The 21,865-nt window shown below is 42.3% G+C and overlaps 1 protein-coding gene across 1 annotated transcript; it reads right to left on the minus strand.

The window, feature by feature from the left end:
• Nucleotides 1-286: 286 nt before the first annotated feature.
• LOC149303030 (arylsulfatase K-like) lies at nt 287-21,629 on the minus strand. Its single transcript, XM_089481751.1, has 8 exons — nt 21,492-21,629; nt 19,432-19,555; nt 19,154-19,313; nt 16,127-16,409; nt 15,263-15,434; nt 12,574-12,798; nt 11,908-12,123; nt 287-567 (listed from the first exon to the last, which is right to left on the minus strand). The coding sequence occupies exons 1-8, from the start codon at nt 21,627-21,629 to the stop codon at nt 287-289; spliced, it is 1,599 nt and encodes a 532-aa protein (XP_089337877.1).
• Nucleotides 21,630-21,865: the final 236 nt, after the last annotated feature.

Here is a 21,865-nt window from a genome sequence, read left to right on the forward strand (position 1 = left end):
CAAATTTTCTGCTGAGAGAGAAACTGCTTCTCCCAGTGCTGGATTAAACAATCAGATGGATTAATTGAGCTGAGAACACCTGTTTTACCAAGACCAGGGACGAACCCATAAGTGTGGGAGCAAGACAAAGTTATATAGATATATATCTATAGATATAGGGAATTCTTCATTAAGTATATCTGTTGAATATTTTAATCTGAAACATCTGCAATCGAACATAAAACATCAGTGGAGAATATTGATCTAGGTGCTGGTGTGTTCTGTACATAAGCATTCTTATTCTTCTTTAGTCTAAGGTGGAACTTTTGAGCCACTTCTCAATTTTCCTGGAATAGGTATTTGGCCTCTTGCTCCAGTCTAAATGCCACCGCAGGCTAGAAATGGCATTGCTATAGTTTACTCCTAGTGATTCCTTCCAGTTGGCAAATTGTTGTTTATTGTATTGATGGACAGACTCAGACACCTTTGGATAGTCAATAATGGAACGAAGTTTCTTATCCATTGACAGGGTGACAGCTGGAAACTCTCCTGCAACATTCCTTAGTTCATCTGGATCAGTCGATATATCTGAAACGAATGCATTTGAAATATATGCAATTACTTTAATGTGAAATACTATTTCTTTTAATATTATCTTCAAAATCTTTACTAAAAACAGGCTATTTTTATCTAAAAAAACAGTATACAAGAACTATCTACAGTGATACACTGATATAAAAACCAACAATTAACATCTATAAGTTTCTGCTAGATGACTTGGCAACTTAGCTGTAATAAATGGCCTGTTCAAATAGCGGAAAGTGAAGAAGAGATCAAATCTAAATATAATTTATAAATTACATAACGGAGATCAATAACTCGAAGCAGGGCCGGACTGGTGATCACTAAGGGTAAGTATTTTGCCCTATCGCCTTTCAGCCCACTAGGCCAGATGGGCAGGCCTAAGTCCATGAGAAACAGTATGAGTGTCTCATGCAGAACATTTAATTTAGCCAATGTTTAGTACCATAGCAACCAATTTTCAGAACTGGCTGGTGAGCATACCTAGGAACTGGGATCCTGAGTCTAGGGGGAAGGGGCAAATTCTCAGGGTCACATGGCCTCGTGCCAACTCCTTCCTATTGTACACTGCTGTGATCATACCCAATTATATTATGGTTGCTATCCCTGCTTGAATGCAAGTGACTCTATCAAGTTTATCTTTAAATAATGTCACTTCATAGATCTTCCAGATGGGCTATTAAAAGGATAATAAGAGTCTCTGGGTCAGCTCATTTATAAAGTTCCCAAGTATTCTGATGCGATATTCAACTAATAACTCCCATTGCTACCTGCCTATGTTTAACAACACTGTTGTATCAAACTAAGCTTACAACATATGTTCATTATACATACTATTTTAAATGTATTTATTGTCTCTTTACATAAAGTATATATCATTTACAACATTGGAAAACAGTGTATTTGAAATACTGATAAGAAGTTACATGCAAACATTACACAATATGGCTAGTGGAGTTGAAAAAAAATACAACCCCCCCGCAACTTCTTTTCAGGCAAAGATGCCTTGGTGAAGGAATTTAGTTTGGGAAGTTATAGACCAGAAATATAGCCTGTACCATAAAAGGGGTTTAATTCCTGCAATAGTTCTTTAAAGTATAAATTAGGCTAACAGTGTCTACCATACTGATAACTTTCATTCATCTAAATGATCTATAACGGCATACCCCGCTTTAAAGACAATTTACTCTAATTTTGAGTGTTTTGTGCGGGGAATGACCTGGCAATTGCAATGCACTACATATATTGATAAGTGATAAAAGGTAGTGCTTCACTTTATGTACCTTTTTTATTTACAGTACATACATGCTCTGGACCCCATTGTGTACGTTCATCTGGGGTATGCCTGCATGTCACTCAGAAACAGCATTTAAACTGTCAAATGGCTTTGCCCTCCTTCTAACAGATGGCAGCATGCATGTGTATGTGCAGAAAAAAAGGGGCACTCGTTTGGGTTCCCCAATGATTAGGGCCATCTTTGAAGTTAATGGAGGTTTTCTGCTTATGTGCCTTGAACAGGTTCCCTAATCCCTCCATCCAGGTTACCATTCTTGCTCCACTTTCCATACCCTTGGTACTCTTCTTTCCAGTATGACACTTTTTTTTTCTTCCCTTGTCATCTCAACACCATTTTGGGGCCCTAAGCAACCGCCCTTTTGCCCTGGCCAAAGACATCCCTACCCAGGCTTTTCCCCGAATGGCATAACGTTTCATGTGGATGTAGATGGCTACCCTAAGTATAAAATTGCCTCAGAGGGGTCCATTCACTAAAGTTAAAGGATTAATTTACGTTAAGGGGTAAATGGAATGAAATATCACAACTTCCATAATTTAAATATTTTTTTTTTTTAAAATACCCACTAAGTAAAGTTTTGTTATGTGTTGGTATTCATGAAAAACAAAAAAGTTAGAAATTTTGGGCCAAATGGCAAAATGAACCCACTTTAACCTATAGTGCATGATGCGAAAATCTCTATATGTTTCAGACTTGCTTTATTTAATTGTTTTTACAATCAAATGCGTGTATAAATATTATAATTGAGAAAGTGTTTGTAGTATTATAACATGAATACAGATCAGCACTTAGCCAGCCACAACAAATCTAGTTAATATCACTGATCATCATCCAGAGATTGTCTCGCTACTTAAGATAGAAAGCACATCTGGTTTGCATTTTCTTTCGCTTACAACATAGATACTTGATATGCGGTAAATTATGCCACTTACAGAAGATTTTCAAGCGCTAATACAATGTTATATTAAACTTAAATAAGCTCATTCAGATGCATGTTCTACAAAATCAGATTGTTTATAATTTCGTGATATGATTTATTCAGTTTTTATTATTCTATACAGTAGATCATGAAAGGAAAAGTATTGTTATTTGGAAGTTTTTTGTTTTTTTTGTTAATTCTCCGTTTATTGAGGAACAACATGACATTACACAGCAGCACAGCAATAGTAAGGCACAAGTAAGGTTGGCAGTTAGCACCACCATAAGAGCGAGAATCGCCCTCACAAATACAGTCTGATAGGATATCACAGCAAAGTGCCCGACAATAGGTGGTTACAGGTACAAACAATAGCAGATAGAATTGTGTAACAGACATGTGGCAACAATACGAGCATACGGAGCAGGAAATAAACACAGTACCCAGAGAGAGCAACGAGCTCTGGAATACAGCAATACCGAAACAGCAGTAAAATCGAGTCAGAAGACCCAGGTTAGACGGGTACTTACGATAACAAAGTAAACCAAACCAAAACAAAGACCTGTGTGGCGGCAGATAAAAAGGAATAAAAAAAGAAAACGTAGAACAAATCAGAGATCCGGTGTGGAGGGGTAAAGAGTGTAGAGAATCATGTCAGAGAGGGGTCCGAGCGACCATCCAGGGAGGATATGAATGATCGCCAATAGAACCACTTAAGCTCCACCGTGTGGTCCTGGCCCTTGGAGGCGCTCAAAAGGACCTCCATTTGGTAGATAAATTCCACCCGGCGGAACCAGGCAGATACAGAGGGAGGAACGACGGACTTCCAGGAGCGGGGAAGGGTGGTAAGCGTGGCATTGATCAAATGGAATTTAATTGAGCCCTTATAAGCCTGATACGGGACTGAGTTATAGTGGAGGAGTATAGCTGCCGGAGTAGCCGTAAACGTAGGGTCCGACACCTCCCGAATAACCTCGGCAACCCTGTCCCAGAAGGGCCTAATACCGGGACAAGTCAACCAGATGTGGAAAAGGGAACCCAGATGGGAATTACAACGCCAGAACGTCGGGGGGATCTGAGGCAGAAACCTATGTAAATCAAGGGGCACCTTATACCACCGGGTAACAATTTTGAAGAGGGTTCAGCGAATTCAAAAAGTCGGAGGTAGCAGTATGGATATCCAGGCCAGGACGGGATTCAGGGGGAAGGTTATAAAGGGAGGAGTAGTATTGCTGGAAACACTCGGCAATTTTATGCGAGTGGAAATGCAGCCTGTTATGCCGATCTCGGATCCTAGTTAGATAAGTTTGAGCCCTTTTCGCCCTCAAAGCCCTCGCCAACAACTTGCCCGGCTTGTCCCCGAACTCATAAAAAAGATGTCGCGTCAGCAAAAAGTTACGTTTGATACGGGTGTCTAGCATAGTCGCCAGCCGAGCGCGAAGAGTGGTAAGCTGAAGCTGAAGCGTCGCAAGGAGAGTGGCCTTGTGCCGCAGTTCCAGGGACTCAATTTGTTTAACCAGAGATAGGACAGCATCCGAATGCCGCCGTTTCGCCGCGGCCCCCATACCAATCAGGCACCCCCTCACAACCGCCTTATGGGCCTCCCATACAACTGGGGTGGGAACATCCGGAGTGGTATTCTCAGCGAAGTAGTCAGTGATATGGGACGACAGAGCCGACAAATTGCCCGGATCATCCAACAAGGACTCATTAAGCCTCCAACTCCACCGGGGCCTGGGAAGAGCAATCAGGGAAAGCCTAATTGTCAGGAACCAATTTTTCGCTGCCTGAACCATGGCTTTTTTAATACCTGTGGTGTTTACATCTGCAACCACTAGTGGCCACCCTCCACCCTCTGGAGCACTCAGAACTCAGGTGTGCCTTGTTACCTGGGTTGAGCCCTAGTCTACATCCAGCTGGGCCTTGTTACCTGGATTACCCTGCCTTTATGAACCTGCCCTGCCCTTCAGTCAGGGCCTTTGTATTGAAGTCTATGGACTTTCCTGCTGTGGCTCTGCACCTGTACTGTTCCTGGTTCCCTGCTTTGTGTCCTTCCAAGTGGACTCCCTGCTTTGTGTTCTTCCAAGTGGACTCCCTGCTTTGTGTTCTTCCAAGTGGACTCCCTGCTATTGTGTCCTTCCAAGTGGACTCCCTGCTATTGTGTCCTTCCAAGTGGACTCCCTGCTATTGTGTCCTTCCAAGTGGACTCCCTGCTATTGTGTCCTTCCAAGTGGACTCCCTGCTATTGTGTCCTTCCAAGTGGACTCCCTGCTATTGTGTCCTTCCAAGTGGACTCCCTGCTATTGTGTCCTTCCAAGTGGACTCCCTGCTATTGTGTCCTTCCAAGTGGACTCCCTGCTATTGTGTCCTTCCAAGTGGACTCCCTGCTATTGTGTCCTTCCAAGTGGGCTGTGTGCCTTTCGTACCCTTCCAAGCGGGCTGTGTGCCTTTCGTACCCTTCCAAGCGGGCTGTGTGCCTTTCGTGCCCTTCCAAGCGGGCTGTGTGCCTTTCGTGCCCTTCCAAGCGGGCTGTGTGCCTTTCGTGCCCTTCCAAGCGGGCTGTGTGCCTTTCGTGCCCTTCCAAGCGGGCTCTCTGTCTGTCGTGCCCTTCCAAGCGGGCTTCCTGCCAAAAGACTTATTACCTGTATTTTATTTTGCCATACGTCCGGTTACTTGCTTAGACTATATTACCCTTATTTGCTGGTCCTGTTATATACATGAAATACACTGCATTACCTGGATTTCTGTTTGTGGTGTCTTTGTTTGCATAATCATGCACCGTGGGTTACATACTGAACCCCAAGTATCCCCTGCGCATGGGCTCCTACCCGACCTGATCACCCGAGTCCTGACACTAATGAACACCGGGGCATGATCGCTAATAGTAGAAGGGCCGATCACAGCAGAGCGCAGGAAGGAGAGATGGAAGTGGGAAATGAAGAAGGTGTCTATCCTGGAGTAGGTGGCATGGGGAGCAGAAAAGTGTGTATAATCCCTCTCCTCAGGATGCAGGGTGCGCCAAGCATCAATAAGCTGGTTGAATTTAAGGTGTTTGAGAACCTTGCGAATATTAGAGTACGGGAGGCGCGACCTACCAGAGGAAGTATCCACTAGAGGGTCAAAAACCATATTAAAGTCCCCACCCAGGACAGTAACCCCCTCCTGGAAGTCCGCCAGTTTAGTAAGTATTGCAATGATGGAGCGGCCCTGAGATTTATTGGGGGCATATAGATTCGCCAGGGTGACCTTCTGGGAACCCACATAGCCCTTGACAAACACGCAGCGCCCCTCATCGTCCGCCCATTCATCTAGGAATTGGAAGCGGACCACTTTATGTATAAGGAGAGCCACACCTTTCGTTTTCGAGGAAGGGGAGCTGGAAAAAAAGGCGTGAGAAAAGGACCGATCATAGAGCCGATGTTCAGAGCCCCGCTTAAAATGGGTCTCCTGAATAAAGGCAATGTGGGATTTAGAAGAACGGAGAAAGGAGCAAAGTTTAGAGCGTTGCTCTGGTTTATTTAAGCCCCTTATATTAAGCGTCACAAAATTTAGATGGTTAGAGGACATAGTCGGAGCTTGCATAGAACAAGAGTAGGTTATTGAGCCAACACAGGTCAAATAAACCAAAAATGACAAACAATAAAATACAACAACAAAAAAAACATGTGTATGAGGTGCAAAGTGTGAAGTGGAAGTAGGGCTTGGAAGCACCTACCATTACGACACAGAGTGTTGACGACTAATGAGCGGAGGGACTACGAAGAGTCCCGAAATCACTGTCCACAGGAGGACAGGAGAGCTCGAGGGGGGGGGAAGGCCCACCAAAGCGGATAGGAAGGAAAGGCAAACAGAGAAGGGAAGAAGACAGGAGGAGTGGGAGAGAGCGAGAAAGGAGGAAAGGACCTCCGCCACCGCCCCACCGTCCGAAAGGGCAGAAAATAGGGGGGGGAACCCCCGCCAAACACAAGGGACCAGGGAGAGGGACAAGCAATCCCTCGCAGCCCCGCAGGAGGGATGCGTAAGGCGCCATACGGGGAAGAGGAGACACACACACACACGGTAAGAAAGAAGGCAAACAGAACAAGAGTAATAAAAATGAGCGAAAGGAGAGGAGAACATGGGGAAGAAGAAGACAGGGGAGACAGCACAGAAACAGAATAAATGAGGTGACCCCCAAAAATAAGGGGCACCACAAGCCTGACGCGAAGGACAGGCGAACAGGGCAATCAGTGTTAGGCCAGCAGGGCAGGTAACGCATACATGTACGTGTCACATATGACAAAGACCAAAGTGGCGACTAACACCAAGTGTACGCGACATGCAGCGAGGGAGAAGCTGACAGTGTATGTGTAGTGTATGCGAAACTAAAAACGAACGCCGAAAAACCGAGACGGATCGAAAAACAGCGGAAAAACATAAAAAAAGGGCCGATAAACGAAATACCCGAACGAGTGCGAAAGTCCAGACCGTGATGACAACCGGAGGACTGCAAAGTTCAGCGGGAGAAGGTCGGATACACTCACGCGCCGAAAAGTACCAAAATGAAGCTGAAGCCATCAGGGAGCCGCGGAGAGAAGAGGCTCAGCCGGTGTCCTCTGGGGTCACAGGGTTGCGGCGGGACCTCTTCCGACGGTTAGAGTACAGGGTCCAGGAGGCAGCCGGGTCCGACAAAGGTGGCAAAGGCACGTCGACTTCATCCCAATCGGGAACCTCCACCACTAGAAGACGCAGATCCTCCAGGAAAAATTTAAGCTCACCAGGATGCCGCAGGGTAAAGGTAGCGCCATTCCGTCTGGCGATCAGCATAAACGGAAAGCCCCACTGGTAGGGCACACCAGCCTCTCGAAGCGCTGCTGTAACCGGCCGCAATGCACTGCGCTTTTGGAGAGTGAGCGGTGAGAGATCCTGGTAGATGGAAAGCTTTTCCCCGTCATATTCCACAGCGTCGGTGGTACGACAAGCCTTCAACACCGCCTCCTTAACCGAGTATTCATGGAAACAGCACACTACGTCCCGTGGAGGTGAAGATGGAGAACCCTTCGGCCGCAGGGCACGGTGAGCCCTATCAAACTGGATCGACGCATCCTCCGGCAAGCCGAGAAGAGAGTTGAACACCTGCTGCAGCACCATGCGAATTTGCTCAGGAGGGACCGACTCAGGTAAGCCACGGATACGGAGATTGTTTCGCCTCCCCCGGTTGTGGAGGTCCTCTAGCTGTCGCCTGAGCTGGTGGAAGGTATCTGTGTGTGCATGTAGAGTGGTAGAGTGAGAGTCGATTCGGTCACAAGTGGTCGTATAGGACTCCTCCAGTGAAAGCACGCGGTCACCCAATTGCTTCAGGACGTTTTTAATGACCACGAGGTCGGCCCGCAAGCCCCGAAGGGCCTGGTCCAGCGAGGAGTCGATCACGGCTACTAAGTACGCTTTCGTGGGAAGCGCCTTCAAAGCCTCTCGCCAGGATGATCCAGCCACCAGCGGAGGGGGAGAACCTGCATCCCGATCGCGAAAGCCCTCTTCCGAGCATTCGCTCTGTTGGCTGGCGGGAGACGGCGCCATCTTGGGCTCCGAGTCTCGGGAGTCTTGGTCGGGCGGGCCTTGGAAATAGGACCGTACGGAAGGATTAGACGGTCTATCTCGCGTCCCCGAAGATCGTGGGGTGCTCCCCACACGGTTAGTTTTCCCCATCGGTTGGGAAAGGCGCTAAAATAAGCGGAAAAGTCGGACGGTGAGCGGAGCTAGAGGCTTAAGCGGCCATCTTCTTCGAGCGCCCTGTTATTTGGAAGTTATTACGGTAAAAAGCGCATTGCTTCTTTCTAAATAATCCATTGAAAGGAAGATACGCAGATCCATTACTATGCAGTTGATTGTATTACGTTCATGCATGTTCCCTGGGATAAGCCCCATCTAATCCATAGTGCCACTGAAGTAGGGTTACCATATAACCACAGCACAAGCACGTTACAAATGCTGAAACACTTGAAATGTAAGTGTGTCCTGGGATAAATGGCTGATATGGCAACTCTATCTTGAAGGAATCAAAATAATGGAGGGGGGTGTTTTTGAACTCTATATGAAAGATGAATGAGCAATAACAAACCAAAGCAAAAAAACATTTCACATGCAAGTTTCTTTAAAGGCAGCTTTTTGGCAAATGCCTGATACACTTGGATACAAGGATTTTTCATGTGGATCTAAATCTTTTTCAGTGGAATAGGTACTGGAAAATGTTTCTTTGTACCCCTTTCATCTCTTATATTATTCCATTGGTCTCCCAATATAGTTATCTTCAGAGGATTCCTAGTATCCTTCAATGGAAACCCTAATTAACATCCACAGAACATGGATAATTGGGTATTATAAAGAAAATAGCATACAATGACACTTCAAGACCAGAGATTTGCTGAAAATGGACATAAAAAATAACTAAGCATTTTATTTGTCTATTTTGTAAGTAAGCCTCAATGGTCTGCTCCACAATCTGACCGTGTACACCTGTATCAGATACTGTTTTCGACATTGTCAGGATCAAATGTACATTAACCTCATTAGAAACCAATAGCACTAAGCATTAAAATACATTAAAACTAGAAGTGCTTAGTCTGAAGTGCCAATTACCATAGCTACTGCAAACCTTAATTGGATTTTTTAAATGCAAGATGGGTCAGCAAAGTACTAGGTCACTTAAAGAGTTAACATCTAGAAATGTATTTAAGCATCTTGCTAAAATAGTTGCTGGACAGGTACCAAGATGCAATCATAACGGATTTTATATATGCGCTTTCATGGCTTCCAAAAATGTAATTTTGGCTTGGGTAAACCCATTTCTAACTTAAATATATTGTTTTGAACTAAGCTTTCCTGATGATTTTATATACAAGTGCTTCAGGTTTTATAGGCACCTGCCGCCTTTTATTACATGATATGAAAGCTGTGTCGACTCTTTAGTGAAAACTGACATTGGAGAGATCAGAGGCTTCCCTTGTAATAAGACATATTGAACCACATTTCATCGACGGGACTAATCGCCCAAGAGGGACTGCCTCCCTTCTGGACCTACATAGTTGCCAACTGTCCTATTTGTGGACACTCTCTTCTCTTCACACTCCCTTTCTATGTCTCTCACTGTCTCTGCCTTTAGGTCTTTGGTCCTTGGTTCATCTTGTGAAAGACGTAACTGTTGTGCAGGTGTTTATATAGTCTTTAAGATAAATGTAATCATTGGATAGGGCTTCATTGGCGGAATGTGCATCTGCTATGGAAACGGTGTGTTCCAGATTAATTTAGTCGTTTAGCTTTTAGTTGTTTGGCTGATTTTAAGGACTACTGCACAGATTCTTCAATATTGTTTTCTCTTAATACTGGATCGCCGTATAATGTATCTGGAATTAGCCAGCTGCTGTATTGTTAAGGCTAGTGCAATGTTACGTGCTACTCCATTGATCTTGGACTGCTGATAATTAGATATTTAGCAATTCTGCTGAAGAATTATAAAAACTGATGCAACTCCATGAGCAACAAATTTAATGTTCCTGCTGACCACTCCACCCTTTTCTACTTTGTACCAGAGTCATTCTTCATAGATGGACCATCTGTCTGCTATGTGGCGCAAAGTGAACCTGGACCCCTTGGCAAAGTTTAACTGGGCATTTTCTTTACAAATATTTAAGGCACTGGACAGCATGGATCGAACCTCAGACCTCCAACCCAAGTGGGGTAACATAATTTAAGATACTCCTATACTTAGATGTGCCGCAGTGTAGACACAGAGATATCTATGGATACTTACGCATTTGAAATGTCACGTATAAATATACTTAATTATTGTATTAGACAATGAGGGAATGCTATCGCAAGCATACATGACTCTGGGACCATGTACCTTCTCTCTATCACAAAAATGCTTCAGATTTTCTAAACTGTTACCTCTGTATCTTATTCAATTATTAATGGATTTCTAATTATATATATGCTTACCAATACATGCTGTTGTGACACGCACAGTTTAGACAACTAATGTCTGCCAGAGCATGTGGTGTAGATATAGAAGATCCGGACAAATTAAACCCTAGAGTACTAGAGTTTTAGAAGGTAAACTTTTCCAATAATTGAATGATTTTCTAAGAGCTGCTACCTCTCTGTTCAGTAAGATTAAAGTTCCTGATCTCCCCAAACAAAATCAATCATGCTGCTGAAGATCCTTAGAAATACAAATGAATAAATATCATTACTAATCAGTATTAAAGCTAAATGGAGTCAAAAACGTAAACCTAGCATAATAGGAGTCTTACAAAATTATGTATAATAGGGACGACAGAATGAAGCTTATTAAATGTCCATCAAGTTATAAATGTCAAATAAGTAAATATACTCTTCATACAAGTACATAAGCCAGATAATTGCATATAATGAAACATAAATACTACTACAGAGGAACTGATTGCAGAAAGGGCATTAATGGAAATCATTATTTATGTGCAGCAGTAAAGTAGTTAGGGAAAAATGAGGGACTTCATTTGTCAGTGTATGTCAATATAGACCACACGACAAGTTATATTTATTATAACTTTTACTGTGTAAATGTACTAGGGATGTATCACTGCAATGTGCTGTCTTATCATCGTCATGGAATTGGGCTTTTGAATTAATGGAAGGGCCAATAAACCATCCCACAGCCAGGGCAGGTAGCCCAAATTTGTTATGGATGAGCAAAGTGTCAGAAATCCAAAATCATCAAAACTTAGTAGGTCAGGTTTGAAGGGGCAGAGGGGGGTAGTTTGAAGGGGCAGAGGGGGGGGTAGTTTGAAGGGACAGGGGGGGTAGTTTGAAGGGGCAGAGGGGGGTAGTTTGAAGGGGCAGAGGGGGGGTAGTTTGAAGGGGCAGAGGGGGGGTAGTTTGAAGGGGCAGAGGGGGGTAGTTTGTAGGGGAAGTGAGGGGGGCCCCAGAGGAGTAGTCCGCACAGGGCACCACAACGCCTAAGGCCGGCTCTGGCTATGGTCCCACACTCACTTTATATTCTTAAATGTAAGGTCCCAGAAATCAATATTAAAATTGAGTTGCTGAAAAAGTTGTGCAATATCTCATTTCTTTTTGTCTGTATCTCGAGTTAGAGACATATTTGATTCTGAAGTGAACTTACCAAACAGCTGTGGAGGAACTGAATCACCATCTGAGTATGCAATGTACTTCCAGTTATTAGCTCGTAGCATGTAAGTTGAAGCATTTGTATCAGAACCATGAAATTCGCTCAGAGCCCAATTAGGATGCAAATTGGCATCATTCGCTGACCTAGCAGATAATAACGACATTAGAGAAAAGCCACTTCTATTTTGAAAACCATGAACTCCGGCAATGTCTATAAAAAAACAGAGAAATAATAATGAATAATAAAATAAATATATTTATTGTGGTGTGACTTTTAATACTACTGCTTAAAGAACAATGGCAATCCATTAAAATATTGCTGATTTAGGTGAGGATCCGACTGTGTGGTACGGACACAGTTGGCTCCTGTACAGTCTCTGTTCTGCTCAACAGTGAAAAAAACCGAATCTTATTTTGCTAAATTGTTTTCTTAGGAGGGAAAATAGTTAAAGGTCATTTTAACCAGTAGTGGCAGTATCCATTCACCAAATTAGGTTGTTTTGTATGAGTATGAGTTATAATATACAATGCAGCCCATCAGATGCCTCCTCATTTCTTCATTACTGGCTATAAAGGAAGCAGACTTCTAAATTGTGGGAGAGTATGGCGGTTGTGGGTCTAAGATAGTGATGCATGCCTATATTTTAGTAGGTTTACTTACCAAGCATAGTAGGGTAAAGATCAACAAGGGAAACTAGATCTGGTATTTGTTGATTGGGCGTTATCTTGGGTCCCATAAATATAAGAGGAATGTGAGAGCTTCCTTCGTACATGCTCATTTTATAAAACTGTCGATGTTCCATAGCAAGTTCTCCATGGTCTGAAGTGAACAGTAGGTACGTTGTGCTTAAAAGTCCCGAGTCATTAAGAGCCGAAATAATTTCACCTACAATACATTGTTTAAATGATCAAAAATGCAACAGTCATAATACAGATACATAAAAACAAGAGGCCAACAACCACAACACGAAAAGTGGTGCCTTTTGTGTACTGCGAGAAAAGATGTTATCATGACATATGATGTAATAAATGCATAAAATAACATTGCCACAAAGCAACACATAACTTATCAATACCTAATAGGGCTGGGTGTAAATTAATAGGGTTTCATGGGAACAAAATAATTCTTAACAGGGAAAGGGAAGCTTGATTCATCACTTGATTTGCATAGGATATGCATGGGTCATATGTGTAAATCAAGTGATGGATCTAATTATAAAGAAATCTACCATCAAGTGGGTGACCCTGAGTTTGTCCTGACCCCGGTTGGGGTGCTGCAAACACCACACTGCTCAACCGGTGGGTGTTTATAAAACAAATCATTCTCAAACCACCTATTAACTGCTACAAAATCACCATTACCAGTTTATTGGAAAGATACAATGGTACCCACCTGTGCTGTATGGCTGTCCAATGTAGAACATATTGGGAAAATGGAAGAATTAGTTTTTACCACACAAGGGCGAGAGCCATAACATTCTCATAGATGGTTCTATTGGGCAGAATATCTGTCTTCCCTACCTGTGGGATTCTGGGTTGAGTAACATAACAGAAGAGTTAGCTGATATTTTTCATGTTGAAAAAGCAAATGACATTAGTGGCTGGGGATGTAACCGGTTCAAAAGCTTATACAAATTATTAATCGTCAAGGCCCAAGGTTCTTATCCTTATCCTGGTTTCTGTTTTCAATGAGTTTTATTTTATGTTTGATCTGGATCTCAAAATATGGCCTCATGGCTACAGCCACTTGAGTCAACCACACTCTGCATTTCAATGTGAATCTAACCACCTCCTGTGTTACCCTTATATAAGTTACTTATACAATAAATCTGGACCTAATAGAAGCAAAGTCAATGTATATGCCATGTTTGAAATATTCACTTATTGGTGTTAGATATGCTGACTTTTGTGGTGTGAACTTGGAAGCAAAATACAATAAACTCAGAATAAAAAATAAAATAAAAAAAATAAAAATATATATATATATTTACATGTTCTTTGTTTTATCCCCCCCCCCCCAAAGCTACGTATGACCTGCATAGGACTTGACCCTCTCAACTTCAGGAAAATTGTTTAAACCTATACAAAATCTAATAATGTGATTAAGCCTTTAGGTTAATCCAAATGAAAATATAAAAACATCTAGGCCAGTACACAGCAATATTTTGCCCTATACCCTCCCCATATTGGTTATTATTTTTTAACTTTTGCATTAGCATTTGGAATGGAACAACTTTAATTTTCTTTAACTGACCTTTGCAGAGAAATATGTAGGAATATACATGGAAAAAAAGGCTTTTACTGTTTCTGCATATTGTACGCATTAAGCGTATTTGCTTTAGTATGGCCAGAAATGATGTTGCCATGGACAACAAAATTAAAGGTTAGTGGAAACCTACTGAGCCTTAGTAACAATGTATCGAGAATTGCTCATATTTCTCTTTCAAATCAGTTTTTTAACTTCTTGTCCTAATCCATTGATAAATATGAACTATATAAAACTAAATATATTTCTGTTTTGTATTCTCATGCGTTTGTGTCTTTGCTTGCTTGGTTAATGCAATATCAATCACGTTTTTATGGAACAGTAAGAAATATGGTTCCCAAATGGGGAGAGTGGACCGTAAATTTTGACCTATGAATTGAAGGACCTAGGAAAAAAAAATATCTTAGTCTACACTTAAGTAAACCCCACATCATCTGTCAGCACTAATGACGAAGGTTTAGGTCATTAAACATCTAGTAGGACAAATGGAGAGAGATACCATAGTTCTCTAATCTGTGAGTTGCAGGTTATTGAAAATGTATATCAATGCTCACTATGTAAGGCCACATTTTTCATGCAAAAAAGGCTGTGTTGCCTATGTATAAAAGATAATTATTTTTAGGTTTAACTCAGTTTTCACACTTAGAGAGGTTGCCCCTTCGAAATGCATCATGATGTTATGGCATCTTAACTTATGACGAACTTATGATAAACACAGAACTGCCTAAATTCAATATTTTTTTTTATGAAGAACCAACACCTGCCGCTGTCTCCAGCAAGAAAGGATGAGCTGGCTCTGCACAATGAATAACTCAATGGGTTAGAAGATTTTGGGCTCAGAAAGTGTACCTCCATCTCTGTTGCCATAGTAGGTTACCATGTTCAGTGTTATCCATCCTGCATTATCCATGGCGGGGGATGTTTATGAAACTGATTCTACTGACCCTTGAAATACAAACAGGAATGTAATCCTGTGCATGACCAGTGATCTGTGTTTGAATACCATTGAACCAATGCAAATTATATGTACATTAATATTTATGCTTCTGTGTATACAATATGACATCATTCAATGTCCACCTACCCATTATGGCGTCTGTTTCTGCGCACATAGCATAATAGTGAGCCCTGATGTCTCTGACTTCCTTGTCTGTAAAATGTGCGGTGCAGTTCTTTGTGTAAGAGGAGTAATAGTCCACCGGATGCATGTTTTCGAAGGGTATCCATTTGGGAATGGTGATGTTTTCATATGACACCTGAAATATTAAGGAAAAAATGTTTTTATCTTGTTATTTTAATTTAATAGTTTTTAATATTGATAACAATCTAACTAGAGTAAAGAACAGATATAGCTTGCTTGTGATATACATACTGCCAGTCAGCTAAATCACGGTAACAGCGAATGCTGCAGGCAGGGGACTACTGAGCACCCCCATGATGTACTTAAATCGAAAGCACTCATATTGATTTAAATGGGAGACCTATCCTGCCACTGATTGGCTGATTCTGTCGGACCATGGGGGAGCGCAGCTGCAGCTTCGCTTTAAGGTGTGTGTATATATATTTTTTTTTTATTATTTTTTTATTATTATTATTAATTTTTTTAAAGAATGCATATTACGATTAACATGCATTCTTCTTCAGTGGTGCTGTCAGGGACAACTGAATAAGAGAGAAGAAACAATGTCCAATTGATTTATTTTGTTCCTGCTTTTACAGTGTAGCAAAATAAAATCACAACTATTATGACTCTTTATATGATTTTTATCACAGAGCCACAAAGCTATAACCCTTGTAGAAATGAGCTTTAAAGCAAATAGAAATAAATAGCAATGTTAAAATGATGCTCACAAAAACGCAATGTTTACCAGAGTATATTAAGGTCATCTTTTAAATAAAAGTCAAAACAAGTAAGCAAAGATAGTTTATATAGATTTGTAAAATGTACCTTTTGAAGCCAGTACCGAGAGGTCAAAAATGTTGACGATCCAAAGTTTTCTCCCATGTTTTTTGAAGGGTATGGATGTGGTAGATTTAAACCCAGATATAGAAAAAATGGCTGTGAAATGTTCTGGGAAATTTTTCTAATCCAGTTTGCTGCTAAATCTGTGTTTTTCCAGTCTTCCTCCATAACTCGAACCTGCGTTACTTTTCCAGTAAGATTTGCAACAGGCCTGCCTTCCTGTCGGAGTAAAAACGGGACATCTCTGGTCCAGGCTTCCACTCGGTTGCTGAAAGAAGGAGAGACGTTACTCAAGGTCGCTTTCTCATCATTCCATATGAGATGCCTTTCTACGGTCAAAAGCAAATTCGGTTCTTCCTAACAATGTTAAGAAGGGAAGACAAAGTTTAAGTGTTATAAGGATAAAGTCATTTGAGACAACATTTCAACATAAGCGTGTATGTTTAGGTAGTATTTTTCTAGCTTTTTTATATCTACAGTTAACCCAAAAACTCAACATTTTATGAAGAAAACAACCACACATGTTGCTGCACTATATGAGCATAAGTATGGGGATTCCTGACTGTAACGCCTAAATGAGCTTGATGGACATCCCGTTCCAAAACCATGGGCAATAATATGAAGTTGTTTTTATTCATCACTCCAGACAACACGTTTCCACTGCTCCAGAGTCCGATGGGTGTGAGCTATACACTTATACCCGAAGTACAATTTGTGTGGAAAAAAATATCAAAAAAATGACTACCACAAACTTTGGTAAAGGCTGGTGGTAGAATCTCATGCATGGAAAGGGTTAAAATACTAGCATTTGAAATACCTTGGGGTGTCTAGTTTTCAAAAATATATAGTTTGATGGGGTAAATTGCATTGGCAATTGCATATTTGGAAAAAAAAGGTTTTGAAATAGCAAAACACTACTTCTACTTATTGCCCAATAGCTTGCAGAAAAAAGCCAAAAAACTAAAACATTGGGTATTTCTAAACTCAGGACAAATAGTAGAATCTATTAAGCAGGTTTTTTCATTAGCTTTTTTTGATGAGCAAACGATTTTTCAAATAAAAGTGAGAAAAAAATTTTGTTTTCAATTTTTAATCAGATTTTATTATTTTTTTTTTATAGGAAATTAGATTGATCAAAAAAAAAAAAAAGGGTATCTGAAGAAAGCCGGGTAGAAAACGTAAAAAAACAGCCTGGTCCTTAAGGGGTTAAAGTCACTGAGCTCTACAATACAACCCATTCTACAGAGACGGCTGCCTATGGTAAGTTAAAATTGAGAAAAGGATTTCAAAAAAGGTTATTCTTGCTTTGACAAAATACACACACATCATTTTCCTGAGTAAATTAAATGAAAAGGAGAGAAATAACAATTGGATAAACATATAGCACAAAGTCTGAAAATGGTTGACTACTAACCTCTGTGCTTAATTGTTTAAATTAAATTAAGAATTTCACAGCAGATATGAACCGTTCGGCTCATCTAGCCTGTCTGTTTTTCCTGCTGTAAAGACTCAGACCGCAGTCCTCTTATCTACCCTCTAGGCCAGTGATGGCGAACGAGTGCCCAATTTTCTGCATGAAACCAGACCTCAAAGTGCCAACACTGCATATTAAACATGGAGAGTGTCACGGCACAGCGTACAGAGGAGACACCGAAGTCAGGTAGGACTGGCAAAGGATGGTCCAGAGAGCAGTGGTCAGGATACCGGAGAGCAGGATCGTCGTGGGAATAGCCGAGGTCAGGATACCGGAGAGCAGGATCGTCGTAGGAATAGCCGAGGTCAGGATACCGGAGAGCAGGATCGTCGTAGGAATAGCCGAGGTCAGGATACCGGAGAGCAGGATCGTCGTGGAATAAGCCGAGGTCAATAACAGGAACGCGTACTGGGAAGGCACTACCGAGATAGGCACGACCATCAGAAGGCAATGTCTCAGAGTTAGGAAGTCTCTTAAATAGGCACAGGGAATAAGGCACTAATTGGAGATTTCCTGCCAAATATTCAAAGTGCCGTTACGTCACTTCCTGCGCGGCCATCTTGTGTTTGGCGATTACGTAGTCTCCCAATATAAGTTGAGGTAGTACCTGCTGGCGCCACTAGGACCCGTCTCCCAGCTGCAGCTGCTGGGAACGCATCGTGCAGGTAGGCGGTCTCCCTCTTCCTCGCGGCGGCTGCTGTGTAGAGGCGGGGGGTCTCCCCCTTCTTCGCGGCGGCTGCGGCTGGAGCTGCCGTGCAGAGGCGGGGGGTCTCCCCCTTCTTCGCGGCGGCTGCTGCTGCTGGTCCAAAGCGGGGGGTCTCCCTCTTCTTCGCGGCAGCTGCGGCTGCCGGACCGAAACGGGGGTCTCCCCCTACCTCGCGGCGGCTGCGGTTGCTGACCGGAGGGTCTAACCGCCGGGTATGTGACAGAGAGGAAGTTTTTTCGGTACAAAATTACTATACACAACAGTGTGTATCAATTTGTTTTTTTAAGCATAGAAACATACCGTAGAATGTGTCAGCAGATAACTATTTGGCCCTCCTATGAAAAGAGTATCTATTCGTGTAAAGGATTTTTTTAAACAACCATAGCATTTGCTCTGAAATGATATCAGTGTATAACAAACATGGAGCCTCACAGTACTTGCCCTGCATAGTCTGTCAACTCTTCTACGTGAGGATCAAGACCCTTACATTACTTTTTAGCAACATAGGTGGCAGGGAGCAGAGGAAAGAGTAGGGCGCGGAACGGTTGCTGCACACTTTTTCATGAGTGAACGCTCGGCGCCCCTCTCTCTCCTCCGCTCCCTGACCCTGGTCTTGGTGATAGGACAACCACTTGGTGCCCCTGCTGCTACGAGACAGCTCACACACCCCAAACGCTGGCCCTGACGGTCGGCAACCTGCCCACGTACCACAACTGAAGTGCCATAGGTCCGCCATCTCTGCTCTAGGCCATTCCACTTACCTACTTTCTCAGTACAGTAAAATGTCTTTTTTTATTAGTCATATATCATTTAGTTTTGACTAATCACTCACCTAAGTGAATGAGATCCACTTGTGTAATCTTGCTTACCGAACAACTGAGTTGTATATCCATTCTTCTTCAAAAGATCTATCCACGTTGGGTAGCCTGGATCAAGGCATTTGAAGTTATTCCATGACTCTGTTATGTGGGGAAACAGCCCGCTCCACATGGCTGAAATATTTACAAGCAAAAAATAAATACAAGCAAACGTGTAGGGTGACAATAAAATGTAATTTGATAATGAATCGCTTTGAACTATGTCAGTCGTTCATACAGTTAAATGCCTTACCAGCACGTGAAGGGCAACATATAGGAGAGTTGGTGTATGCGTTCTGAAATACGGCCCCGTGACGTTTCATGAAGCTTAAATAAGGAAGGGGGACCACATTATTACGTGAAGTCAGTCTTCCATCCTGAATAATAATAGAAAACAGAAAATCAGGGTTTGTACGTAAGCAAATGTCATAACATACAGTCTACCATGGCGCCATTGTTACCGGTACTTAGGAACTTATTCACTAAAAAGTGCCACAAGCTCAGGGTACCACAAGAAAAATGTATTTTGTTTGTATTATGGTCTGTCCCATATATTATGAACACAGGAACTTAGAAAGATGCTGCACAGAGGCAAAGGCTCCCTGGACGACTCTGCTTTGAACGTTTTGGGCCACTACCAGGAGTCTTTTATGCTTTATGGTTGCAGCTCCAAACCATCGCAGTGACCATTTAGTACTCTAGACAGTGCTTGCCTCTTGCCATTCATACTTACTCTATTACCTACTTTTTTCTATTTGGACTTTCTGGTGAATGTGGGATTACCAGGACTGGATGGTGTACACTGGGCATGTTGTGGATCAAATATATTTTGGTATGTTATATTATTGAGCCACGTTGACACATAAATTCTATCTGGTTATACCAGTAAGGAAAGCTGCTGTTAGTTAAGTGTCACCATGCACTACATGGATTTGGCACGTTGTTCTACAGAAATAACTTCAACAGTGGCCTATTTTGGCTAGGTGATATCTTAGGACAGGGTAGTGCCCCAGCTGCCTCTTTCACTTATGCTGGTGGCTGCCATCTTCTATGCTGCGTGATGTGACATCATATATTGGCACTACGCGGTTTAATGTATACACGGCACCAAGTACGTTTGCTATGGAGGCTGTGCCAGGTCTTTGATCTCCAAAGCAGCCCATGGAGCAGTGGGGCACTAGGGAGAGCCAGATCACCCATAATACCCCAGTGACTACACCATATTGATTAAGGGAGTCGGCTGATTGGGTTAGATCCACTTTTGGGAGAATACTACGAGTGTTGCGCATGACGCACTATATAAAGTACTCGTATTACACTTTTTGAATGCAGCATTGTATGATCTTTATTCCCCTTTTTTGCGTCAGATACCGTATGTGGCACGATGAAGATACGGTGAACTTAAAATTTGAGGATGGAAAAAACTGCACCGTTAATGATGCACTTTATCATAACTTGGGATTTTTATGAGCTCAGTATCACACTTTATTTGACTTTATTATAACTGCACACATTTATTAGCATAAGCACATTAATTACTTTTTTTGTAGCGGAAGCTGAAGGATTGTTCTTATTTTAAATTTTCAGGCTCGTGTTTTTTTTACGCAGATAGACGCCAGCTTGAATATTCTTATGTGACTTGATGGGGTATATTCTTACAGCGTAATAGAAGATAAAGGAGAAAGGTAGGTCTCAGCAATACAATTATAACTGGCTTCTAGGAGTCATCAGCCCTTTTAGCTAGCCATGACCAACAGCATACATGTAGCTCTATTAAAAGAGAAAAAAGCTACCAGCATCTACTACAAGAATATCGCGACAGAATTTAGTGGCTCATTATGTGCCAACTGGGATGCATTCTGGCACTCACAGGGTTAAAACATAGAAACATAGCATTTGGGATCACATAAGAACCATTCAGCCTGTCTAGTCTGCCTGTTTTTCCAGCTGTACAAACTCAGACCCTGGTCTTGGATTCAGGATAACTTTATGCCTGTCCCATGGGTGTTTAAGCCCCTTCACTGTATTTGCCTCTACCACTTCTGATAGGAGGCTGTTCTATGTATCTGCTACCGTGTCAGTAAAATAAAACTTCCTTACATTTAAACCTCTGACTCTGTGGTCTCATTCAAAACCATTTGAGTGCCCAATGTGGGGCTCAATCCCACAATCATGAGATTAGAGGGGGGTCTCGTGCTCTACTGACCGAGCTAGCCAGGCTTGTGTGCAAAGCAGTTACTTCTATACCTAGGGATCTAAAAAGTTGCCACGTGCAGAAGAAATAACGTTACCAGCGTGAGACACGATACTTACAAAGGAATCGCTCATCACCATTACAACATTGTATCTGGTGCTGTTCTTGCGGAGGGAGTTCAGAGGGTTTAATAAAACTGCAGGCACGGTACATAATAGGAAATAAATCAGAGTAGGTCGAAGGACCAACAGATCCATTTTATATCCATTCAAGTACATTCATAGACGGAGGGGAGGAAATTAGATTTTTCTCGTCAAAGTGATTTACAAACTTTTTTTTCTCTCCACGATCGCCCCTCCCACTCCTGCGCATGCTTCGTCTAACTTGTGAGGGAAAGGAAGTGTTTTTGGCAGCCCCCGCTTCCTGCCCAAACAGCTGAATGTGCTGGGCTGCAACCCGCTCTGTGTACCGCAATTTATTGATAGAGTAACCG

This window comes from Sceloporus occidentalis, unplaced genomic scaffold, assembly GCF_023333645.1.
Source record: "Sceloporus occidentalis isolate IW3139 unplaced genomic scaffold, rSceOcc1.0.p SCAF_16, whole genome shotgun sequence".
Taxonomy (NCBI): Eukaryota; Metazoa; Chordata; class Lepidosauria; order Squamata; family Phrynosomatidae; genus Sceloporus; species Sceloporus occidentalis.

What these genes read in the sequence shown, in the direction of transcription:
- LOC149303030 (XM_089481751.1), bottom strand. Translation starts at nt 21,629, where the DNA reads ATGGATCTGTTGGTCCTTCGACCTACTCTGATTTATTTCCTATTATGT. An exon ending in CTCGGTACTGGCTTCAAAAG is followed by an intron (nt 15,435 to 16,126) that starts GTACATTTTACA and finishes TTAATATTTCAG; the next exon opens with GTGTCATATGAAAACATCAC. An exon ending in AGAAACAGACGCCATAATGG is followed by an intron (nt 12,799 to 15,262) that starts GTAGGTGGACAT and finishes AATGTATTGTAG; the next exon opens with GTGAAATTATTTCGGCTCTT.